Raw genomic sequence first — 27,000 nt, 5'->3', positions numbered from 1 at the left:
CCTTCAATCCCACTCCTGGGCATATATCTGGAGAAAACCATAATTCAAAAAGATGCATGACCCCCAATGTTAGTTGCAGCACTATTTATAATAGCCAAGACATGGAAACAACCTAAATGTCCATCAACAGATGAATGGATAAAGAATATGTGGTACATATATATATATATATATAATAGAATATTACTCAACCATAAAAAAGAATGAAATAATGCCATTTGAAGCAACATGGATGGCCCTAGAGGTTATCATACTAAGTGAAGTAAGTCAGACAGAGAAAGACAAATATCATATGATATCACTTATATGTGGAATTTTTAAAAAATGGTACAAATGAACTTATTTATAGAACAGAAACAGACTCACAGACTTAGAAAACAAACTTATGGTTACCAAAGGGGAAAGAAGAGAGGGGAGGGATAAATTAGGAGGTTGGGATTAACATATACTCACTACTATATATAAAACAGATAATCAACAAGGAACTACTGTATAGCACAGGGAACTCTACTTAGTATTCTGTAATAAACTATATGGGAAAAGAATCTGAAAAAGAATAGATATTTGTATATGTATAACTGAATCACTTTGCTGTACACCAGGAACTAACACAATATTGTTAATCAACTATACTCCAATATAAAATAAAAGTTAAAAAAAAGAATTTCATTCCTTTTTAAGGTTGAATAAAATTCCATTCTATGTATAGTAATCCCCCCTTACCTGCAGTTTTGCTTTCCTTGGTTTCAGTTACCTGTGGTCAACTGTGGTCTGAAAATATTAAATGGAAGTTTCCAGAAATAAACAATTCCTAAGTTTTAAATTGTATGCAATTCTGAGTAACGAGATGAAATCTTTTGTCATCCAGCTTTGTCCCGCTCGGTGATGTGAATCATCCCTTTATCCATTGTATCCCGCTGTTAGTCACTTAGTAGTCATCTGGTGTATCAGATCGACTGTCGAGGTATCGCGGTGCTTGTGTTCAAGTAACTCTTATTGTACCTAATAATGGCACCAAAGTGTGAGAGTAGAGATGCTAGCAATTCAGATATTCTCTTACTGTGCCTAATTTATAAATTAAACTTTATCACAGGTATGCATGTGTAGGAAAAGACATGGTATATATATATCTGTACTGTCTGTGGTTCAGGCATCCACTGGGGTTCTTGGAACAAATCCCCTGCAGATGGCGGAGGGACTACTGTATATACCACATTTTGTTTACCCATTTATCTATCAGTGGACATCTGGGTTGTTTCCACCTGTCAGCTGTAGTGAATAATGCTGCTGTGAACATGGGTGTACAAATATCTGTTTGAGTCTGCTTTCAATTCTTTGGGGCATATACCCAGAAGTAGAATTTCTGGATCATATTATCTCCAACTTCATTTTGACTTGCCTCCCAAGCTTCAGTATTGCATTTACAATAACTTGATTGGTAGTTGGCTCTTGGTGTGCTCCTGAAATCTCTAATGCAACATGTTTAAAATTGTTCTGTACCTCTTTTTCCCACTGGCCTCCCAAATCAGATCCTCCTTGTGATTAATGATTAGAACAGTTTTCAAGACATCCTGGCACAAACCACCAGAATCTTTGACTTCTTCCTCCTCTTCTGTAGCCCTAAGAATTTGGCAAAGCTATTTCAAACTTCTTGACATCTTCTCTCTTCCTCATCTACTTTACTACTCAGAGATGATTAGTGCATATTTTGGTATGATTTTTTCCTTGGCATAACTTTGAATACTTTTAAAGTCTTCATTTTTTTAATGAAAATTATACACTCCCATTTTCATTAAAAAAAGCCTTTTGAACTCTCATTTCTACAACAGATTCCCTGCCAGTCTTCTTTTTCCTTTTGCCAGTGGGGCCCCACAGCATCACCGTTTGGACTGGTTCTTCAGTGCTAGCCAGCAACTCCCATAACACTTCTTTCCTTTGGTCACAGTCAATGAATGTATGGGCACTGCTAAGATCAAGCAGCACTCATGAGTCAGGGTTGGAGTAGCTGGAGATAATGCAGGAAGTCAATATTTTCCTTGGAGTGTAAGGGAGGACTAGACTTCTGTTCCTCTGTACAATCATGTCCAGGAGAGTTGGACCATTCATTTCATCCCTGTCATCTATGTCAAATGTTATTGCCAAAAGGATTCAATATTGATTTGGCCTTGCACAGTATTTTTCTTTCAGATAGTTAAATAGAAGACGGTAACATTGGTCTTATTAATTCCTCACTTTTTACTTTCTCATGCATGAGCTTTCTAAGAAGCAGAACACTCAGTGGTCAACCAGTTGCAGAGAATCTTACCATTATTGCCTCTGGAAAGTAGATACAGTTCCTGAGTGAAGGTCTTGTCCTTTGGGGAAGTTGAGCCTTCCATATATGAATAAGAGTTCAATCTCTGGAGTAAGGGAGCCCTTGCTTCAAAACCCATCTCTGCCACTTGCTTGCTGTGTGGTTTTGAGCAGGCTTTATAACTTTTATCATAGGTTTACATCTGTAAAATGGAGATAAATATAATCCCTTCCTCATAGAGTTGCTGGGGAATTAAATGAAATAATCCGTGTATTACACAGTGCCTGGCACATCATGGTCAGTACCCAAATGGGTCGGTTTTCTTAGAAGCAAGATGTTTGGTCATACGATCTCATGCACAAGTGTGAAATGAACAAGCTGAGGAGGGGCTGTAGCTGGAAGCCTCCACTCAGGTTGGGATGGTTGCTTGTTTATATTGCAGTGCTTTGAAAATTCATGAGCAAACCCTTATTTTCCCAATGCTAAGCCTCAGAACTATGTTTTGACATGTTTTCTGTACCTTAACACCTCAAGAAAAGTATAATCTTTCACTGATAAAACAAAAAGTTAAAGGTTTCCTCTTGGCCAAATATGTATATGATCCTGTGATTCCATATCAAATTTGAAACAGTATTTAACACTCTATAAATGCATATTGATTCTTAGGAGGAGAAAGAAATACTGATTTTGACATCTTATTTGGCACCTTAAACAATTTGGGTACGGCTCTTGGATACTTCAAATTCTAATTTCAATGAGCCCTTAATGAAAAGGTAACCAAGCTTTATAGATGCTAGCTAAATTTATGGATTAATCAGGTATAAAAGAATGGGACTTTGAAAATGAAATACTATTTCTTTGAAACCATACAATGAGACTTTCAGATAAGATTAGCTAAAGTTGACCCTTATTTTTTTTTTTTTGGATTTGTGGTTGCTTAAAAACTGGAGAGTTAATTTATCTTTAATTTGAGAATTCATTTTCATTTCCATACCTTAAAAATATGAACCGTTAGCTAACTACTCATATTTTGATAAAAAATGCTAAGTGCTTATTCCTTACCATGCTTAGCTTTTTGCCTGACCTCATCAGTCTTTTTGATTTCAATTCATTTTTCCCCCAGAGAACTGTGTATATTTTTCCTGAGCTCATTTATAAAAAAATCATAAAATAAGAGTTGATGTCATATAATTTGATATTTTTCTGGTTATGACTTAAATCTGTGTGTGTGCTTCCTTCAAACTTTGAAATGTGTCAGTGATAGAAATAGTTGGAAAGCACAGTTCAAGTACAACTTCTGAATCCACAAGTTAGAAAGTAGTAAAAAAGGAAGAAAAAAAAAAAAAACTACACTACATACCTATCACAGAACTGTTATTGAGGCAAGTTGATGTTCAGATTTATGTAATATTATTGAAGCAAATATTTTAAATATCTTTAACTATTAAGACGAGCAGTGCACATTGTATTTTAGCTTCAGTTACTGAAGGGTCCATGTATTTTATATGTAGGAAACCCTTCAATTAAGATGTGCCTCCTTCCCTACTAATACTTTGATGCTGTTAATAATTCATTTATAAGAATTTAAATTTTTTATGGGAAGTAATAAAAGGGACCCATTATTTTCACAGCTAAATCTGTTTCTTGGTGATGGCAGTGAGAGGGGGGAGATGAGAGGAAGAAATTGTTAATCACCTTGTAGAATTGAACTTCAGAAAAGTCATAAAGTAGAAGTTCCAAAAAAGTTAAAACACTCCTAAAAGAAATCACTATTAGTAAAAGGAACTATATTAAAATGCATACATAACCAAAATGTTAGAGGGAAAAACAAAATAAAATTTTAATTCACGAAAACATTTCTATAAAGAACAAGCTTTGAAATAATTAGAACGTGTTGATTGTTATTTGGGGGCAGTCATAAAATACACTCATCTTAGAAAACCAGCAAGACATCAGAATAGAAATAGTGGTGGAGATAATTCATGGGTAATCCAAGCTCTTACTTCTCACTTCCTGACCTGTCACATCTGTGAAGACCTGCTCCTTTATGATAATGTCTGGCCCCATCCAGTGTTGAAGAGTAGACTTGCCTCTCCCTCTGCTGGTTTCGTCCCGTAGGACCAAGTCTTGTTTTTGTGGACCTGAGTTTTGGGGTCCTGGGGTGTAGTGACCATTGCTTTGTTGGGGGTCACCATCTTCCTTTATACAACTCCAATCTGCCCCCTCAGGAGGCCTGTGCTCCACAGAGGGGGTTCAGGGGGCGAGGGAGGGGCAACACAGAGCTTAGGGATTCCATTTTGTTCCGATAACAAATATTTGTTGAGCTCCACTCTGTGCCTTGAGAATGTGCTGGACACAGGATACCTGGTGACAAATGAGACAGAGATAGTCCATTCCTTGTCAAACCCAAAGTGACCTGGGGGTTGAAACAGCGATTAAAGGGCAATGTAGTAGGTGTTACGACAGGACAAAAGACAGGCATCACGGGAGGGGCAGAAAGGATTTCCCAGAGGAATTGCTGATAACACCTGAAATATGAGTAGGAGTCGATTGGGCCGAGAGTAGGAGAAGTGTGTTCCCACAAGAAAGAAGGGCATGGGCAAAGCCCCCAGGGTGTGAAGGAGCACACAGTGAACAGAAAGACACAGCTAGAGCTTGGATGTGGCTTAGAGGGTGGTGAGAGAGGAGGCTAGGAGAGGAGGTAAGGGCTGATCAGGAACAGCTTGGTGAGCTGTCTTGAGGCATTTAGATTTTATCCTGAGAGCTTTGAGGAACATCAGACTAGTAAAGTGGGTTAGTGACATGATGGTGTGTGATTTTATAAAAATCCCTCTGGCAACGTGGTGGGGCATGATGGGCAGGGGAAGGCTGCAGGCTGTGGCTGTCATGGTAACCTGGGTGGGAAATTCTTGGGGCTATGGTAGTGATGGCGGGCCCAGGACAAAGCTGATGTGGCTTTGAAAAAGAACTTTAAAATAATTGATTTGGTAGGTGTTTATACTATGTGTGTGGAGGGTTTGTGTGAGGAAGAGGGTAGAGTCTAGAATAACACGCATGTTTCAGGGGTCATGGTGTATTGGTGAATAGGAACAGGTAGGTGAGGAGAGAAGATGGTCACTTATGTTTGGGACACATCTCTAAGAGTCTGTGAGACAGTCGAGTCTAAATGAACTGGGGGCAGGTGTTGGAAGCTTAGTAAAGAGATTTGGTCTGAGGTGACTGCCAGAAAGCACTGAGGGAAAAGGGTGACAAAAGGAAAGATACACACTATTAAATTCCTCTCAGGTTACCGCTTATTTTATGTTATTGTTTTCAGTTTTACGGAGGTATAAGTGACAAATAAAATTGTAAGATATTTAAAGTGTACGTTGTGGTGATATGATTATATGTATACATTGTGGCAGGATTTCTCCCCTTTGAATTAGTTAGCACATCCATCACCTCATATATTTACTTTTTTCTTTCTCTGTTTTTTTTTCCTTTGAGTGAGAACATTTAAGTTTTACTCTCTGAGCAAATTTCAGTTAAACAATACAGCACTATCAACTATTGTCTCCATGTTATATGTTAGATCCTCAGACCTTATTCATCTTACAGCTAAAAGTTTGTTCCCTTTTACCAGCTTCTCCCCATTTCCCTCACCCCAGCCTCTGGCAATCACTTTTCTATTCTGTTTCTGTGAGTTTGACTTTTTTTTTTTTTTTTTCAGATTCCACATATAAACGATACCATGCAGTATTTATCTTTCTCTGTCTGGCTTATTTCATTTAACTGATGCCCTCCAGGCTCATCCACCTTGTTGAAAATGACAGGATTTCTTTATTTTTGAAGGATGAACAATATTCCATTATATATATTCCGCATTTTCTTTATCTGTTCATCTGTCAACAGACACATAGGTTGTTTCCATCGTTGGTTATTGTGAATAGCGCTGCTATGAACATGGGGGTACAGATATCTCTTCGAGATAGCAATTTCATTTCCTTTGCATACATATCCAGAAGTGGCACTGCAGGATTGTATGGTGGTTCTATTTTTAACTTCTTGAGGAACCTCCATACTGTTTTCCACAGCGGCCGCGCCAGTTTACATTCCCACCAACGGTGCACGAGGGTTCCCTTTTCTCCACATCCTCACCTGCTTGTTTTAATTTGGTCTGTTGTTATATTTCTTTTGAATCTCTGAATATGGGCCATTGCTTATTTTTGTAAAGCAAAGTCTATATTTGTAACAAATATAGACTTTCTGTGTGATGGTAAAAATGCAAAAATAGCTGAAAGAGGGAAAATAAGAAGAAAGGGGGAAACAAAAAGTCAAGGAAAAGAATCCCACAGAGGCCTGGGGAAAAGCTCTGTGTGAGGCCCCTGGAGCCGTGGGTGAGTCTGGTAATTCCTGCTTACAGGCAATTCCTAGTAATTCCTCTCCACACTCTTCATGTTTCCTGCTTATGGTTCACTTGCCTCGTCTCCTCTCCCACCCCCACTTCCCATTATTCAAACCCTATATTAGCTCAAAGGCTTTATTTTTTGGTGGGCAAAAATAAATAGTGATTATTTCTCCAAACCTTCACTTGCAGCTCACCTCTTGGATTTGGCCTCTTGCACTTCATTGTGTGCAAGAGGATCTTTTGGGCTGATCTGGTCACAGGTACACAGAGTTCCTCAGTCTCTTCAGTAAAGACACTGTATGTTTCATTAAGATAGTTGGTGCGAGTTTTTTTTTTAAATGAACTCTACTTCAATAAGATTTTCTCTTCCATTATTTTTACAAGACCAAATAATATTTAAAAAGAAGTTTCTTCTTAAAGAAACTTAAATCAGTTGCTTTACGAACACATCTTTACAAAATTATACTCATTAGGCAACAAAAAACTTTTGTGTTTTCCTTTCTTCTGATGTAAGTTGAAGACTTACAAATAGTTGTTAATGGTGTTTGGTTAAGAAGAATTTGTTTTAATTGTTTATATGAAGCAAGTACTTGTTAACTTTTTCTTGTTGCCAATTTGTCAATTCTAAATTTTCATGTAGCTTAGGCAGGAGAAAGACCAGCTTTGTCACAGGAGGTTTGCATTATGAACTTGGTTCTGTTGTGCATCTATTTTCATTCTTGTTAAGGGATGAATTCGATTGTACAAATCCCGCATATTTTATGTGTTAAACATGTTAGTTCAGGAATTTCACTTGGTTTTATAAAGATACATATCTACGATGGCTGACCAATCCAAACATAACATTTAACCATTGACTTCAGACCCAATTCAGTTCTCCCGTCTTCTGGCTTGCAGAACTTCTGGCTTTTGGGAAAGAAAGTGAATCAAAGTAATTTTTGGTTCAAATTATTATTAACTGTTTTCTTCTGATATAAACTTATATTTTAAGAGTTAAAATAAGTCAAAATGTACTATATAAACATCATGGAAGACCAAACACTAAGAGTCTCTTTGGGGTGTCAGAAGAATACACCTTTTGCCTAGAGTTTATATCTGCCCAGGTAAATTTTATTTCTGATTCTATTATTTCCTCAATTTGCCCCTGTTAATAGGGAAGATTCTAAAAGTAATAACTATGCCTGGGTATTTGAGGCAGCGTGTGGTCTCTTACTGAAGTTACAAGGTTTTAACTCTGTTTGTTGATTCCTCTTATGCAATAGAAGAATGCAGATGTTAATTTAATCTGAAGCCTGTTTATACAGTGACTTTTATAATGTATATCTAAAGATAGAGAATCAAGTTTTATGAGACCAACATTTCTTATCAAGTCCCCACTCCACCCTATTCTAATTGGACTGACCCTTAAGTTGAATAAAGAACAAAGAGGTCTGTAGTTAAAACATTTCACTACGTGTTGAGTCTTGCCCTTAGTAAATGAGAAAATGGAGACTTAAACAGAGAATCTGAATTAGAAGGTCGCATATACACTCACTGTTTTTTGTGAATGGAAAACATATTTTAAAATAGTACGTATCATCTTTTTAGTCTAAATTCAGGATGTTTTCCCAAGAGGTGCAAGAATTTAGACTCATATAAATGGGCTGCTTTATAAAAACATGCCAATAATACTTTTTAATTTGTGAAGTTTAGTATTCTGTACATTATCAACCAGACTTCTTTTGATGGATAAAGAAATGAGGTGACTTCTAAATCTTAGAGCAGAAACTTCATGTGGACAATTGGATACCTGTCCCCAGAGCTCAGAGAAGAGGGTTGGGCTGGGAGTTTACATCTGTGCTTTATCTGTATTTAGTGGTGATGAAAGCTGTAGGCGTGAGATAGCTTTTCTGGTGGGAGAATTCAGAGTCACAGAAGAGGAAAGGGCCTGGCATTGAGCCCTGTTCAGCTCTGGATTATTGTGGCACGGAGGGAGGCAAATCTGCAAACTCTGGGAAGCTCCAGCTTGAGAGGTAGAAGGAACGCTGGGAGCATTTGGTTACAGAAGCCGAGGGAAAAGCATGTGTCAAGAGGAAGGAAGGAACTGTCAGATGCTTCTGATGAGTCAAGTGTGATGTGGGCTGAAAGTGTCTACTGAATTCAGCAACAGAAGTCATTGGCGGTTTCCGGGAAGCTGTTTTTGTGGAGTAACGAAGGTGGAAAGCAGATTGACGTGGGTTGAGCCAGGCAGGAGAAAAGGAGGAAAAAGACCTCCACTGTAGACATCTGTTAGGTGTTGAGCTGAGAAGGAGGGACAGGATATAAGATAGAAGTTCGAGAGTGCTGTGGATCAAGGGGAACCCTTTTTGTGGGTCAGACTTGCATGACATGATAAAAGACAATAAGGTGAAGTAAACCTATGTGAATTACAGGACACCATTAGAGAAACAACCTTCGGAATTATTGGAGAACCAGAAGGGAAAGAGAGGAAGAAAAGGATAGAAAGCTTATTTAAACAAATAATGGATGAGAACGTTTCCAAAGCAGGGGAGAGATTTGGACATCCAAGTTCATGAAGCTCATAGGTCCCCCCCAAATTTCACAATATTACATGCTAATTATATCTTAATAAACCTTGAAAAAAAAGCCAATTAGAAAGAAGCATTGGAGTGAGAGAGATTCAATAAACAAGAGAGAAAAGAAAGAGGATTTAGAATAAAATAACCACAACAACAACTAACATTCATTCAGTGTTTGCCCTACCCAGGGCACTGCGCTAAGCCCGTGACGTGTAGCCTCACATTTAGTTCTCAGAATAATGTTATGCAGCGGTGCCGGGGGGGGGGGGGGGGGGGGAGGGGGGGGGGAAGTGTGGCCTAAGGACGTTAACCGACTTGCTGAGCGTCCTCCAGCTAGTGGGTGGTGAACTGACTTACTACCTTAAGGACCGACCTTGGTCACCACCACAGCCCACCACCTCCCAACTGGAATTTAGGTGTTCTGCGCTGCGTTTGAAGACCTACTTAAAGATTCTTTAAATTATATTTTAAGAAAGGCCACTTTGAAACCCTCTGTCTGAAAGTTCTAACAGCTCTATTTGGACAGCAATTTTGGTGGGTGGCCTGGGTCCAAAAAAAAAAGGCCTTATCTACTGAGAAAGCTTAACCTTGAGAATATATATATAAAACATCGTGCCCCCAAATATAGGCTGGGTGAACTGAAGGGGATTTGCCCAAAGAACTCGCAAAACAACTTGGGGAGGCATAAATTAATTGTAGGAGAGTTGTTTTTTTTTTTTTTAACATTGCAAGAAGGACACAAAAAAGGATGATGGGTTGAGGCAGCAACATAGAAAGACCAAGGAAGAGATGTGAAAACATCCCACAGACAGCTTCCCTGTAGATTCCGACCGGCTAAATTTCCTGAAATAATACTAATTCTGTCCTCTTGCTTTCGATAGGACATAATGACTACATGTGTCCGGCTACCAACCAGTGCACGATTGATAAAAACAGGAGGAAGAGCTGTCAGGCCTGCCGGCTACGCAAGTGCTACGAAGTGGGCATGATGAAAGGGGGTAGGTACCTTGGACCCAGGGCGCCCACCATGAGGTCCTTGTCCCACCACCCACTGCTGGCCATTTCCATTCTAGTCACCACGGGAGTGGAGTGATTTCTCTTCTATTCTCACTTTTCTTCACAACAACACTATTTTTATAACACATTTTATTAAAAAATAAGAAATTTGAACACACCATTTTGTGTTTCATATTTTCAATGTAAATAATTATATCTAAAATCAAAAGTGTGTGGGAGGTGGTGGCGGAAGGAAAAGAAGACTGCTCAGCGAATTATTCTAGAAATATTTTTCAGTTACTGTTTATATTCCTAATGCTAGAAAATGGTATCTGGGAAGAAACTTTCCTTACATTGAGACTTGTACATGTGAAAGCTAAAGAGCTAGTTTGTCATCTTTCAATTCCTTCACATCCCTTAGGGAATTTGAATTTCAATCAAAAGGCAGCTTTCTCCTTTAGAAGTTGAGTTAACTAGCAGCCCACATAATCTCAGCATCCAGTATGGAGCTGGGAACAATGCAGTGATTTCTGAGGACTAGCATCGCGAGGTGGTCGGGATCTGTGCCCGTGTATTTGTGATGTGGGTGTGTGTATGTGTGGTTTTCTGTCTCCTCATGTATCCAGTCTTCCAGTTTTCTTATACAGGAATCCAGTGTCTGGTTCTGGGAATATTAGGCGCTCCATAAATGTGGTTGCCTGATTGATCTCCTTGTATTCTTTGGAATCTAGTCTTGAAGAACACTTCTAGTCTTGAATAGCCTTCAAAATACTGGGAGAGAACAAGAGGAAATGTGTAATTGAAATAAAGGAATGGGTGCATCCAGTGTTTTAGGATGATATGAAGGAGAGAGACAGACCTATGATGGTGCTGCCTGCAATGGAGAGGAGGCTTGAGATTAGTTAAGGAGAACAAAGTGGCCATGAAAAAGAGTAGCGATTGTGCAAATAGAGGGAAGCTAACCTTTAACTCATTAACACTTGGACGAAGGGGGAGGCAGAGGAAAAACCAACAATCATGCCTGATTATTACGGCGCTTATAGGCAAAGATTCCTTTGTTAATGGCCATAAATAAACCTACCGGGTTGAGATTTTGAATACAGCATTTGGAATAAATTCTCTTGATGAACAGATGAAATGTTGAATTTACGCATTGTGTGAGCTGTGACTATATGTCTTGAGTGTCTGTAAAAACAGCTTTGATTCAAAGAGTAATTAATTCCAAAAATTTAGCAGCCACATTCAGAAAATGACATTTTGAGTCATAAATGGATTAAATATTTAAGGAATTCATTTTTCTTTGTACTGTTGCAGAATTAGTCAGGCTTAATTAAACTCACAAAAAGCTTCTTAAGGTAACTTGATAAGTGACAGGAATAAAACAGCTACATGCAAAAAGTTTACTTTGAAAGAGTAGAGTCCAAGTTTAATATTCTTCTTTGGCAGTTGTAGGTAGATTAAGCCCAGACTCTTAAATTCTCTCTAAAAGCTGAAATGATCAACTTGTAAATTGGTCCAAAACATTTTTTTTCTTTGAGGGTACCCATACATTGACCCTACTTCATAAAAACAATTCTGTTTTTCTTAATTAATATCCAGATACAATCTGGATGCATAAATATAAATTATGCATACACATTTTTATCTAACAAAAAATTTAACATGCAAAGACATAATAAAAATCTTCCCACTGCTTTCAAATAGGACTTTAGATAATTACTGCACATAGTCAATCTATGTGTGCATGCATGTACTTGTACATGTATATTTATGACTGCAAAATATATATCTATACTAGTTTGCTGCTGTGTTAGTCTGCTCAGCCTGCCATAACAAAGTCTACAGACTGGGTGACTTAAACAGCAGAAATTGATTTCTCACAGCTCTGGAGGCTGGAAGTCCAAGATCAAGGTGTCAGCAGGTTTGGTTTCACCCTAGACCTTTCTCCTTGGCTAGAAGGTGGTCCTCTTCTCGCTGTGCCCTCACATGGCCTTTTCTCTGTGTGTGTGCATCCGTCGTGTTTTTTTCTCTTCTTTTAAGGACCCCAGTCATATTGGATTAGGACCCCACCCTTAGGACCTCATTTAATCTTTATTACATCTTTAAAGACCCTATATCCAAATTTAGTACTATTCTGGGGTACTGGGGTTAGGGCTTCAATGTGATTTTTCGAGGAGACACAATTCAGTCCATAACAATTTCCCATAGAGATTCCTTAGCAGTTGTTAGTATCCGTCTACATAAAATGAAAACATGTGTCTTTCTGGCAGTTTATCCATGTGTATAAGTTTTATGACAAGCTTTAAAATTGTAAAACTATAGGCTGTGAGAACATCTCATTTGAATTATATGTATAGTGTTTGCCATAATGCAATATAATTTACTTTTTTTCCACAGTATGGGATACCACACATAACCTCATGACACCTTGTATAACAACTCCCCAGATCCCACCCAATAAAGACCTAATTTACAGCTGGAAATACAGTTATAGCCAACTATAAAATTTGAAATTACTTGTAAAGAACAGCTGTGACTAGATAAATCTTTACAACATTTTCCTACTGGTTTCACAAGAATCCAGTGTCTGAACCAGGCTAGAGACCAATTAGAATACTGAATCTCTCCATATGAAATAAAATGTTTCATTTCAGATAAAAGAGAGAGAACCACAAACTTACCCCTTACTTTTATAGCAAGGCTGAATACATTTATTAAAATATCCTAAAGATCCAAAACAGTGCATGATTTATCTACATGAAGAAATTTATTTTAATCTCTTGTGATGCCTGCTGTACCCTGAAAATCCCAACATCATTATTAGATTTGGTCCTGAGCCAAGATGGTTCAGTAAGATGAAGGATTTAAGACATGCTTTAGGGGATGCACTTTCCCATCTTAGTGCTGCTGGTCTCTGCCTAGCTTGCATTTTCCTTTTCATCTGTCTCCCTCCCCTTCAACCTTAAGTGGCAGATTAAATGTCTCTTCTTCAGGGAGGTCTTCCTTTTGCCCCACACTAGGTTAGCTTCCTGTGTTCTCCCTTTCCTAGGAAACAACTCTTCCCTGAGCTCTCCTCACCATTAGTGTTAGTTGTTCAACATCTGTCCATGAACTCCACGATGGTGGGGACTCTCTCTGTCCTGCCTACTGATCTAGCACTAAGCAAGTCACCAAGTGAGTGTTCAAGAAATTTTTTTCCCATGAAATAATGACTTAATTCATTTAAATAGTTATTTGTTCAGGGCTGCTTAAGGGTGAGCTATTATGAAGAGTGCAAACATGGATAATCACCTAGCCCCTTCCATCAGAATCCTCCTTGTACAAAGAGGACATTTGCACCTGAAGTGGCAAATAACAATCTGGAAGACAAGTTAAGACCAGGATGGAAGATGAAGATGAGAATGGAAGACCAGCGGCCAGTGGAAGTTCAGAGCTTTGGCCAGCCACTGCTGGGTTTGTCCAACCCGGGGTGTTATTCAGACCATCTGACTTCCAAGGTGTATATTATTATCCAAGAACTTGGCATTCTAGCTTGGTTTGGTGGAAAGGGGAAAACCTCAGAGGTGGAATTCTTGGACCAAATACTGGCTTCCCCTCAGACTTGCTGAGCAATCCTGTTACAGTCATTTTTATGAGTTTCATTATCCTCAGATGTAAAATAAAAATAAATAATTTACACTTAACAAGTTTCTTGTAAAGGTCACAGTTCATAACATGTGAAGTACTTTATAAAGTACAGCACAAGTGTTAGTGATTACAGGCAGACCTCAGAGATATCGCAGGTTTGGTTCCAGACCATTGCAATGAAGCAAATATAAAGTGAGTCACACAAATTTTTTGGCTTCCCAGTGCACATAAAAGTTAATGTTTACGCTATACTGTAGTCTACTAAGTGTGTGATAGCGTTATGTCTAAAAAAATGTACATACCTAGTTAAGAAATACTTCATTGCTAAAAAATGCTAACCATCATCCGAGCCTTCAGCAAGTCGTAAAAGATCACAGATCACAGATCAGAGCACTGATCACGGATCACTATAACAAATATAATATTAATGAAAAAGTTTGAAATATTGTGAGAATTACCAAAAAGGAGCACAAAGACAGAAAATGAGCAAATGCTGTTGGAAAAATGGCACCAATAGACTTGCTTTATGCAGTGTTGCCACAAATTTTCAGTTTGTGAAGAATGCAATATCTTCAAAGTACAATAAGATGAGGTATGCCTGTAGATCTTCTATCCTAAAAATAATTCCTATCTTACCTAAATACTCAGCACAGATTTTTTTTGGAAGGAAAAGAATGGCAATTTTATCACTAGTACTAAGTATAAATATCTAATTCCTTTGTGGGGAGTAAAACCCTGGCTCAGACACATCTGCTTTTTCTTTTTTTCTCTTTGGTGTCATATGCTGGATATAGCTTCATGATGAATGAGATTTGTTGTTTATCATTTTATGATGCCAGAGATTTATACAAACTTGTTAAAATTCCTCCCGATAAACTCGGAAGTGTGTTGGTGGCAAGGTTTTCATTTTTCAGACAAGGAAATTGTCACCAGAAATTAATTGATGTGCAGGACTCATGCACTGCCCATCCTGGTTGTGCTTGCTTGTAACACAGTAAGAAGAAATTTGAGATAAAGTAATAATTGTCACTAGTCTTTATTTTGGTGACAACATTGCAATTTAATTTTGAGAAATATTCCAAAACAATAAATAAATTTAACAAATTAATGTTACAATTTTAAAGTGAGAAAATAATAATTAAAAAAAAATAAAAATAATAGTATAGATGGGGAAATGTATGCTGTGGGTTCAGAATAACTGAGATGCCCAATGAAGAGCTGGAAAATAAAATATTTCCTTTTGCCTAAGTTTAATATTTATAGTCATGTGTTAGTATAATTTGTTTCATTGATGGGATGAATTTCCAGTCCAGAAAACTAGGTTTCCTTTGATCCTACATTGGCTCTTTTTTTGCCAGAAGTAACTGTTTATTAATGTTAATGACAGGAGAACCAAATCAATGAATTAAGAATGTAAATGTGAATTTCTTTCTTGGGATAGTCCAACAATTCTTGTGAGACTTGTCGCTGCATGTGAATCCAAGCTTTTTCAGAAGGCAGGGTTGGGAATTCATGTTATTTTCTCTGTCTCTTCTGTTTTCTGTCTGTTCTCACTCCTTTTTGGTATCATCTAGTCCCATGACTTTAAATACCATTTATATGCTGATGACTGCCCTGTTTATACCTTTAGTCCAAAGTTTCTCCCAAGTCCATGACTTCTGTATACAGCTTCTCAGGTGTCTTCCTCACTTGAGTGTCTAAGAAACATCTCAAACTCAATTTGTTCAAACCTGAACTTCTGGTCTTTACCCTCAAACATGCTTTATCTGCAATCCTTCCCATCCTAGCTAATAACTTCATCTTCTGAATTGCTCAGGCCAAAACAAATGGAGTTAACCTTGACACTTCTCTTTCTCCCATACCTCACGTTCAGGAAATTCTGGTGGCTCTATCTTCAAATATTTTTGGAATCTGACCACTTCTCACCACCTGTATTGTTGACATTCTGGTGTGAAACGTCATCTTTCTCCCAGCTTATTGCTAAAGCCCTACCTGCTTTTTTCCTTGCTTCCCTACCATCTATTCTCCCTAAAGATACATTAAAAATGGAAATCAAATCATATCACTTCTCAAAACATTGCACGGCTTCCCCGTTCACCCAGCTGACGTCATTACAGTGGCCAGAGGACCATGTCTCCTCCCCATTCTAACTTCTTTCACCTCTTTTCCTACTCCTCTCTCTCCTGCTTACCCTAAGCCACGTGGGCATTCTTACATGTCAGGCGCACTTATGTCTTGGACCGATTACTCTAGCTTTTCCCTCTCCCTGGAATGCCATTCCCCCAGATATTTGGGCACCTAACTCCGTCACCTCCCTCAGATTCTTTGCTCCATTATCAATTTATCGATGAGGCTTATCCTGATCGTTGCATTTAATAGTGCAGCCATCACATCCCGCAGTTTCACCTTCTAATACACCATAGAATTAATTATTAGATGATTTATTGCTTGATGTCTGTCTCCCTTACTAGAGCATAAGCTCCAGATGGGTGCTTACAAACAAACAAAACATGCTTGTATGTTTTGTTCACTGATGTATTTCAAGCGCTTAGATCAGTGCCTGCAACTAATAGACAGTCGAGAAATAGTTGTAGCATGCATGAATTAACAGAATGAATGAGCACAACTGAAAGTACACTGTAAGTGTTGAGCTATGAATAGATTGAGTGTCAAGAGTCCTGTTTTTCTAATTAAGGGAGAATATCTGCTTGGAAATTAAAACCTGTATAGGAGTTAGCTTCCACCACAGAGCAGAACCTCACCTCAGCATCTCAATGGCAATACAAGAAGCATCTATTACATGTCAGGGAGAGACTAGGAGGCTGCTGATATTGGCAGGGCTCACTCATATGTCGGGAGGTCAGTTGGCTGTTCTGGCTGGAGCAACTAGGATGACTGAGTTTTGCTTCACAAGTCTCTCATCCTCCAGCAGGCTAGTCCAGGCGTGTTCTCCCAGTAATGGCAGAGGCACAAAAGAGAACAAGCCCCAAATCACAAGCCTATTTCAAGGTTTTTGCTTGCATTATCAGCTGATGTCCAAGGGCCAATGCCAGTCAAATGGCTGAGTCCTTAGGTTTCGTGAGAGGGGCCTTCAGAGTTATCTGGCAAAGGTTAAAAAACTGGAACCATTTTTGTAATCTATCACAACCAGAAATATGAACTTTTCAGATTTGAAACTGAAAAATAATTAGAGAGTCATGGACTCTTAACACTTGGAAAGGACCTATAGGTTCGTTTACCCTTCTTCCGTACTCAGTGCAGGAATCCCCCATCTAGCTTTCCTGACAGCTGTGTGAGGGATGCTGAATATGGATGTGAATTTTGTCTTCACGCCTCTCTTATATACATGATGAGTGGACACAATAGGGCAGGAAAAAACCCAGGAGTAGGCGCGAACCAGTACTTCTGGAAAAATATGGGCTTGTTTCAGATGTGCTGTATTTCACTAATTCATTTAGATGTAGGTTTCATGTATATTACAATTGGTTATGAATGGATATTAGAAAACAATTAAATGTCAGGCTATTTTAATATTTCAGTAGAAGTTCACTGCATATATAAAATGAACCAAGAAACACTGACAATCATACTTTTGCTTTTATATGTTATAGTTAGAATACTGATTTCATTGTTTTATGCTGAAGTAATTTTGATTGCTTATTTAGAGGTCGTTTTGGTTTTTAAAGGACAGGAAGAGGGATCTTCATTTACCTTTTCATGAATGACCATGTCTCACCTTGAATGTTAAAAGAAATGCTGACGGGTTCTTACAAAAATTCCAGAAATGGGTCTTTCTTGTTCCTATAATTTGATTTGCAAAAGCAAATCATTTTTGAGATGAGGTAAGGACCCTTTCTGTCAATAGAATTTACAAAATGCAGAACTTTGGGGGCAGTAATTGTATGAATAAATTGCTGTTTTTAAATTCTATAAGCCTAAGACCGCATAAATTTTCACGTGTTTACATTTTGTTTCAATGATTGTGATTAGGATAATAAATGGTGTCTAGAGCTGAATGAACTTAAAAGATCCCCTAGTCCACCTCGTTGTTTTTCAGCTCATTGTTCTTGTCTGAGTCACACAGCTAGTTAACCACTCAGACCAGAAGCCAAGACTCCTGACACCTGGTTCAGGGCTCTTTTCGTTGTACTGCACTGCCTCACTGACCTGGAGTGACTTAGATCATCATGAAATGTAGACACACGTATAAGTAAGATACTAGTATCACACTGACCAAATTATGGCTTAGGAACAATTACTGTGGGCACAAAATACTACTCTTCTTCAACAAAAACATTAATCAACGCATTTGGCTTAGTTGCACAGCAGAAGTACCAAATTACATTTATATGGAGTGTGTGATGGTTATTTTAAGAAGAATTACTTAATATTTAATTACTTCCTATTGCTTAATATCATTCAAAAAGGACATTTTCTCCTTCAGGCCAAGGGTTTTCACTATTTTCAGGTAACAGTTGCAATATTTGTTGAAAGCCCATCTGTTTTTATTTTTTAAATCTTTAGATTATTCTGGTATAAAAAAAGGTAACTTTGTCAAGTAAAAGGAGACCTGGCTATGGGTCCAGTCTGAACCTGGCTCTTTCAAGACCCTTGGGCAGATCACTTAATTCTTCTGAACTCAGTTGTCACTTTTGAAAAATATGGGCTTAGGACTGAGTGGTCTCTAGAGCATCTTTCAAATCTTAAATTTTGTGTTTTATGTTGGGAGGGTCAGAATTTAAAGCTAAAGGTATGTATACAAGTTTCCCAGTATGAGGAACAACCTCACTAGCTATCATATTTATATTTCAAGCTAAATTTGCAGAGCAACCAGCAACTGGAAAAACCTGTTGGAATGGACAAAGCTATTCTCTTCATCGATTAGCTTGGAAAGTCTATCTCTTTGGAGTGAAGAGTGTCACCAAAATGAGTTTGATGTTCATAGTGATATGAGCAGATGGTTATAATATCACTACACATTTTTTTAGCCACGTCAAAGAAAGAGTTCAGGAACAAAGTTTGTTGAGATAGGACTTTGAGAAGATCAGTAAGTCCTTGTCTGTTATTAAAGATGTAATAGTCATGCCTAAGACTTGAGTCCCAGGAACTGGTGAAACTTTCTAGTGTCTGCCTTGTGGAACAGAGAAAGGAAGAAGCTGAAAAGATAGTGAATTTTGAGAAGTTCCTGGTTAAATACCACACAAGGGAGTCTGGTGAGTTTTCCTTGAAAACTTATCCAGTAGGCGTAGACCAACACACTTGAGGTGAGACCTCTTGGAAATCACGGAAATATACGCCAGCCCTAAGAGAGACTGAAGGTAAAGTGAGGAGTCATTAAAAAGAAATGTTCTGGTTACATCTGGAGGCGACACATTGTTTAGTTTAAGCTTGACCGAGCAAATAAAAAGTAGTGAGAAACATACAAAATTATACTTAGGGGTTGATATCTTTAAAAGCTTGCTTAAGACTAGTTACTATTATATTTATTTTGTATTACATTTTTGGCATTGTTATTTAGAAAATTTTACCTAACAAATGCCAGGCCAAGTCCAAACTTCATAGCCTAAGTCATTTACAGATAACCTTTACTGAGCATTTACTATGTGAAGGTGTTTGGAGACACAAGGGTAAAACATGGTCACTGAGCATAACGTCTAGACAACCTAATGATGGAAAGAGATTTTTCACATAAAAGGTGACCAAGCCCCCTCATTCCCTCAAGAGACCTAGGATTGGAGTTGGCCTAAAAATTCCTGCTGCCTCAGTTTACCCACCGGTTGTGACCCGAGTGATATCTATCAGTGCTCCCAGGGATCAGGCAAGCACAAGTTTGCTGGCTGGCCCTTTGTACTTTGGGGTTTCAACTTCCGGCTGATATTCGCGGGGATATGTCCTATTGCCAAGTTAAGTCCTGCCCATACTAGATTTATTTCTTTCTCTTTGTGGGTCCCAGTCTCATAGAAAACATACCTGTATGAAAACGTTAACTACTTCATCAGGCTCTTCTGAGAATTAAAGGCATGAATTATCTTTTGATATTTAAAAATTGGCACACAAATGTTAGGTTTCATATTTCATATATGGTGTAGCATGGTGGTTATGTCTTTAGCTTTGGTAATCAGACCCCATGGATTCAAAATTTAGCTCTGTCTAGACACGTATGACCATGAGCATGATACTTAACTTCTCTAACCCCAGTTTCTTTATTTGCCAAATGAGGACAATAATAACATCTACCTAACAAGGTTGTGTAAGAATTAATCTATAGCTTTTAGTATTATATTTGGCCTGTAGTGAGCCCTCCATAAAAGTTGGTTACAGCAGTAATAAAGAGTACATTCAAATTTTGCCTTATGTACTTAATTCTAGTCTCCATATAAAATTCAATTCTACACTGTCACAATTAATCAAGGATTATTTAGTAATTAATTATTATGTATTTAGCTCAGCTTGGATAATCAGTGATATATAAAAGGTAGTGCCTAGCCTCGAGGAACCTATAATTTAGCCTCCTGCCAAGCCTGACGTTCAGAGTTCTCTATCTTCTGAATCACACCTATTTTTTTCAGACTTTCTTTCCTAGTGTCCTAAGAAACCTTTGGCTACAACGAGCAGGTCTGCTCATTGACCACAGAATGTACCTTATCCCTTTCTGCCTCCCTTCAATCTGAAGTTAGTTATTAATACTTTATTTATTAGTAGTAAGTTTCCCTGATTACTAAAGCCCCTCTCTTTCACTCGTTTAGGACTCCCTGTAAGTCATCACCTTTTTCCTCTGAATAGCTCTTATATTCCTTCCCTGTGTTAATCAGGTCAGGTGAGCTGCTTGTCAGTATCCTGGTGCTAACCCAGGTACTGAGCATCTTGAACCCTGCCAGACTGAGGACAAGCTGGACGCATTGCTGTACAGTCAATTCCAACCGCAAGAGAGCAGTTTCTGCCATCTTGACGCTTGACTCCTGCTTGACCTCACCACCCTTGATTTTAACATATACTTCATTGTCTGCCTTCTGCCTCCTCATTTTCATTTCTTTTTTTTTTTTTTAACATCTTTATTGGAGTATAATTGCTTTACAATGGTGTGTTAGTTTCTGCTTTATAACAAAGTGAATCAGTTATACATATACATATGTTCCCATATCTCTTCCCTCTTGCATCTCCCTCCCTCCCACCCTCCCTATCCCACCCCTCTAGGTGGTCACAAAGCACCGAGCTGATCGCCCTGTGCTATGTGGCTGCTTCCCACTAGCTATTTTACATTTGGTAGTGTATATATGTCCATGACACTCTCACACCCTGTCACATCTCACCCCTCCCCCTCCCCATATCCTCAAGTCCATTCTCTAGTAGGTCTGTGTCTTTATTCCCGTCTTGCCACTAGGTTCTTCATGACCTTTTTTTTTTTTTTTTTTCTCCTTAGATTCCATATATATGTGTTAGCATACTGTATTTGTTTTGCTCTTTCTGACTTACTTCACTCTGTATGACAGACTCTAACTCCATCCACCTCATTACAAATACCTCCATTTCATTTCTTTTTATGGCTGAGTAATATTCCATTGTATATATGTGCCACATCTTCTTTATCCATTCATCCGATGATGGACACTTAGGTTGCTTCCATGTCCTGGCTATTGTAAATAGAGCTGCAATGAACATTTTGGTACATGACTCTTTTTGAGTTATGGTTTTCTCAGGGTATATGCCCAGAAGTGGGACTGCTGGGTCATATGGTAGTTCTATTTTTAGCTTTTTAAGGAACCTCCATACTGTTCTCCATAGTGGCTGTATCAATTTACATTCCCACCAACAGTGCAAGAGTGTTCCCTTTTCTCCACACCCTCTCCAGCATTTATTGTTTCTAGATTTTTTGATGATGGCCATTCTGACCGGTGTGAGATGACACCTCATTGTAGTTTTGATTTGCATTTCTCTAGTGGTTAGTGATGTTGAGCATCCTTTCATGTGTCTGTTGGCCATCTGTATATCATCTTTGGAGAAATGTCTATTTAGGTCTTCTGCCCATTTTTGGATTGCGTTGTTTGTTTTTTCGTTATTGAGCTGCATGAGCTGCTTGTAAATCTTGGAGATTAATCCTTTGTCAGTTGCTTCATTTGCAAATATTTTCTCCCATTCTGAGGGTTGTCTTTTGATCTTGTTTATGGTTTCCTTTGCTGTGCAAAAGCTTTTAAGTTTCATTAGGTCCCATTTGTTTATTTTTGTTTTTATTTCCATTTCTCTAGGAGGTGGGTCAAAAAGGATCTTGCTGTGATTTATGTCATAGAGTGTTCTGCCTATGTTTTCCTCTAGGAGTTTGATACTGTCTGGCCTTACACTTAGGTCTTTAATCCATTTTGAGTTTATTTTTGTATATGGTGTCAGGGAGTGTTCTAATTTCATACTTTTACATGTACCTGTCCAATTTTCCCAGCACCACTTATTAAAGAGGCTGTCTTTTCTCCACTGTATATGCTTGCCTCCTTTATCGAAGATAAGGTGACCATATGTGCGTGGGTTTATCTCTGGGCTTTCTATCCTGTTCCATTGATCTATATTTCTGTTTTTGTGCCAGTACCAAACTGTCTTGATTACTGTAGCTTTGTAATATAGTCTGAAGTCAGGGAGCCTGATTCCTCCAGCTCCATTTTTCGTTCTCAAGATTGCTTTGGCTATTCGGGGTCTTTTGTGTCTCCATACAAATTGTGAAATTTTTTGTTCTAGTTCTGTGAAAAATGCCAGTGGTAGTGTGATAGGGATTGCATTGAATCTGTAGATTGCTTTGGGTAGTAGAGTCATTTTCACAATGTTGATTCTTCCAATCCAAGAACATGGTATATCTCTCCATCTATTTGTATCATCTTTAATTTCTTTCATCAGTGTCCTATAATTTTCTGCATACAGGTCTTTTGTCTCCTTAGGTAGGTTTATTCCTAGATATTTTATTCTTTTTGTTGCAATGGTAAACGGGAGTGTTTTCTTAATTTCACTTTCAGATTTTTCATCATTAGTATATAGGAATGCAAGAGATTTCTGTGCATTAATTTTGTATCCTGCTACTTTACCAAATTCATTGATTAGCTCTAGTAGTTTTCTGGTAGCATCTTTAGGATTCTCTATGTATAGTATCATGTCATCTGCAAACAGTGACAGCTTTACTTCTTCTTTTCCGATTTGGATTCCTTTTATTTCTTTGTCTTCTCTGATTGCTGTGGCTAACACTTCCAAAACTATGTTGAATAACAGTGGTGAGAGTGGGCAACCTTGTCTTGTTCCGGATCTTAGTGGAAATGGTTTCAGTTTTTCACCATTGAGGACAATGTTGGCTGTGGGTTTGTCATATATGGCCTTTATTATGTTGAGGAAAGTTCCCTCTATGCCTACTTTCTGGAGGGTTTTTATCATAAATGGGTGTTGAATTTTGTCGAAAGCTTTCTCTGCATCTATTGAGATGATCATATGGTTTTTCTCCTTCAGTTTGTTAATATGGTGTATCACATTGATTTGCGTATATTGAAGAATCCTTGCATTCCTGGGATAAACCCCACTTGATCGTGGTGTGTGATCCTTTTAATGTGCTGTTGGATTCTGTTTGCTAGTATTTTGTTGAGGATTTTTGCATCTATGTTCATCAGTGATATTGGCCTGTAGTTTTCTTTCTTTGTGACATCTTTGTCTGGTTTTGGTATCAGGGTGATGGTGGCCTCGTAGAATGAGTTTGGGATTTCCTCCCTCTGCTATATTTGGGAAGAGTTTGAGAAAGATAGGTGTTAGCTCTTCTCCAAATGTTTGATAGAATTCGCCTGTGAAGCCATCTGGTCCTGGGCTTTTGTTTGTTGGAAGATTTTTAATCACAGTTTCAATTTCAGTGCTTGTGATTGGTCTGTTCATATTTTCTATTTCTTCCTGGTTCAGTCTCGGCAGGTTGTGCATTTCTAAGAATCTGTCCATTTCTTCCAGGTTGTCCATTTTATTGGCATAGAGTTGCTTGTAGTAATCTCTCATGATCGTTTGTATTTCTGCAGTGTCAGTGGTTACTTCTCCTTTTTCATTTCTAATGCTATTGATTTGAGTCTTCTCCCTTTTTCTCTTGATGAGTCTGGCTAATGGTTTATCAATTTTGTTTATCTTCTTGAAGAACCAGCTTTTAGTTTCATTGATCTTTGCTATTGTCTCCTTCATTTCTTTTTAATTTATTTCTGATCTGATCTTTATGATTTCTTTCCTTCTGCTAGCTTTGGGGTTTTTTTGTTTTTCTTTCTCTAATTGCTTTAGGTGCAAGGTTAGGTTGTTTACTCGAGATGTTTCCTGTTTCTTGAGGTAGGCTTGTATTGCTATAAACTTCCCTCTTAGAACTGCTTTTGCTGCATCTCATAGGTTTTGGGTCGTCATGTCTCCATTGTCATTTGTTTCTAGGTATTTTTTGATTTCCCCTTTGATTTCTTCAGTGATCAGTTCGTTATTAAGTAGTGTATTGTGTAGCCTCCATGTGTTTGTATTTTTTACAGATCTTTTCCTGTAATTGATATCTAGTCTCATAGCATTGTGGTCGGAAAAGATACTTGATACGATTTCAATTTTCTTAAATTTACCAAGGCTTGATTTGTGACCCAAGATATGATCTATCCTGGAGAATGTTCCATGAGCACTTGAGAAAAATGTGTATTCTGTTGTTTTTGGGTGGAATGTCCTATAAATATCAATTAAGTCCATCTTGTTTAATGTATCATTTAAAGCTTGTGTTTCCTTATTTATTTTCATTTTGGATGATCTGTCCATTGGTGAAAGTGGGGTGTTAAAGTCCCCTACTATGATTGTGTTACTGTCGATTTCCCCTTTTATGGCTGTCAGTATTTGCCTTATGTATTGAGGTGCTCCTATGTTGGGTGCATAAATATTTACAATTGTTATACCTTCCTCTTGAATCGATCCCTTGATCATTATATAGTGTCCTTCTTTGTCCCTTGTAATAGTCTTTACTTTAAAGTCTATTTTGTCTGATATGAGAATTGCTACTCCAGCTTTCTTTTGATTTCCATTTGCATGGAATATCTTTTTCCATCCCCTCACTTTCAGTCTGTATGTGTCTCTAGGTCTGAAGTGGGTCTCTTGTAGACAGCATATATATGGGTCTTGTTTTTGTATCCATTCAGCCAGTCTGTGTCTTTTGGTGGGAGCATTTAATCCATTTACATTTAAGGTAATTATCGATATGTATGTTCCTATTCCCATTTTCTTAAATATTTTGGGTTTGTTATTGTAGGTGTTTTCCTTCTCTTGTGTTTCTTGCCTAGAGAAGTTCCTTTAGCATTTGTTGTAAAGCTGGTTTGGTGGTGCTGAACTCTCTCAGCTTTTGCTTGTGTGTAAAGGTTTTAATTTCTCCATCGAATCTGAATGAGATCCTTGCTGGGTAGAGTAATCTTGGTTGTAGGTTTTTCTCTTTCATCACTTTAAGTATATCCTGCCACTCCCTTCTGGCTTGCAGAGTTTCTGCTGAAAGATCAGCTGTTAACCTTATGGGGATTCCCTTGTGTGTTATTTGTTCTTTTTCCCTTGCTGCTTTTAATATGTTTTCTTTATATTTAATTTTTGATAGTTTGATTAATATGTGTCTTGGCGTGTTTCTCCTTGGATTTATCCTGTATGGGACTCTCTGTGCTTCCAGGACTTGATTAACTATTTCCTTTCCCATATTAGGGAAGTTTTCAACTATAATCTCTTCAAATATTTTCTCAGTCCCTTTCTTTTTCTCTTCTTCTTCTGGGACCCCTATAATTCGAATGTTGTTGCATTTAATGTTGTCCCAGAGGTCTCTGAGACTGTCCTCAGTTCTTTTCATTCTTTTTTCTTTATTCTGCTCTGCAGTAGTTATTTCCACTATTTTATCTTCCAGGTCACTTATCCGTTCTTCTGCCTCAGTTATTCTGCTATTGATCCCATCTAGAGTATTTTTAATTTCATTTATTGTGTTTTTCATCGTTGCTTGGTTCCTCTTTAGTTCTTCTACGTCCTTGTTAAATGTTTCTTGCATTTTGTCTATTCTATTTCCAAGATTTTGGATGATCTTTACTATCATTATTCTGAATTCTTTTTCAGGTAGACTGCCTATTTCCTCTACATTTGTTAGGTCTGGTGTGTTTTGACCCTGCTCCTTCACCTGCTGTGTGTTTTTTTGTCTTCTCATTTCACTTATCTTACTGTGTTTGGGGTCTCCTTTTCACAGGCTGCAGGTTCATAGTTCCCGTTGTTTTTGGTATCTGTCCCCAGTGGCTAAGGTTCGTTCAGTGGGTTGTGTAAGCTTCCTGGTGGAGGGGACTAGTGCCTGTGTTCTGGTGGATGAGGTTGGATCTTGTCTTTCTGGTGGGCACGTCCACGTCTGATGGTGTGTTTTGGGGTGTCTGTGGCCTCTAATATGATTTTAGGCAGCCTCTCTGCTAATGGATGGGGCTGTGTTCCTGTCTTGCTAGTTGTTTGGCATAGGGTGTCCAGCACTGTAGCTTGCTGGTCGTTGAATGAAGCTGGGTCTTGATGTTGAGATGGACATCTCTGAGAGATTTTCGCCGTTTGGTATTACGTGGAGCTGGAAGGTCTCTTGTGGACCAGTGTTTTGAAGTTGGCTCTCCCACCTCAGAGGCACAGCCCTGATGCCTGGCTGGAGCACCAAGAGCCTTTCATCCACACGGCTCAGAATAAAATGGAGAAAAAATAAAAAGATAGAAAGAAAGAGGATAAAATAAAATAAAATAAAGCTATTATAATAAAAAATATGAAAAAAATTATTAAGAATAAATTTATTAAGAAAAATTTTCTTTTAATTTTAAAAAATAAGTTTATTAATTTTTTATAATAAAAAATAAGAAAAAAATTATTAGAAAGAAAATTTATGAAGAAAAAAAATTTTTTTTAAATAAAAAATATGAAAAAACTTATTAAAAAATTTTTTTTAGTTTTTAAAAATAGAAAATAAGGAAAAAATTATTAAGAAAACATTTATTAGGAAAACAAAAATTTTTAAGTTAAAAAAAAAAAAAAAAGAGGACAGACCTAACCCTAGGACTAATGGTGAAAGCAAAGCTATACAGACAAAATCTCACCCAGAAGCATACACATATACACTCACAAAAAAAGGAAAAGGGGGAAAA

General features: G+C 37.9%; 1 protein-coding gene across 1 annotated transcript in view; it reads left to right on the top strand.

Annotated features, from left to right (window-relative positions):
* ESR1 (estrogen receptor 1) overlaps positions 1-27,000 on the top strand; it is a 384,847-nt gene that overhangs the window by 190,267 nt on the left and 167,580 nt on the right. The window contains exon 5 of the mRNA XM_068550713.1: positions 10,120-10,236. Coding sequence (XP_068406814.1) covers positions 10,120-10,236 — 117 coding nt within the window. The remainder of the gene's footprint in view (positions 1-10,119; positions 10,237-27,000) is intronic.

The sequence above is a fragment of the Eschrichtius robustus genome, chromosome 9 (genome assembly GCF_028021215.1).
Source record: "Eschrichtius robustus isolate mEscRob2 chromosome 9, mEscRob2.pri, whole genome shotgun sequence".
NCBI classification, from domain to species: domain Eukaryota; kingdom Metazoa; phylum Chordata; class Mammalia; order Artiodactyla; family Eschrichtiidae; genus Eschrichtius; species Eschrichtius robustus.
The sequence above is the reverse complement of the archived record's forward strand: the minus strand, read 5'-3'. Positions and strand labels throughout refer to the sequence as shown.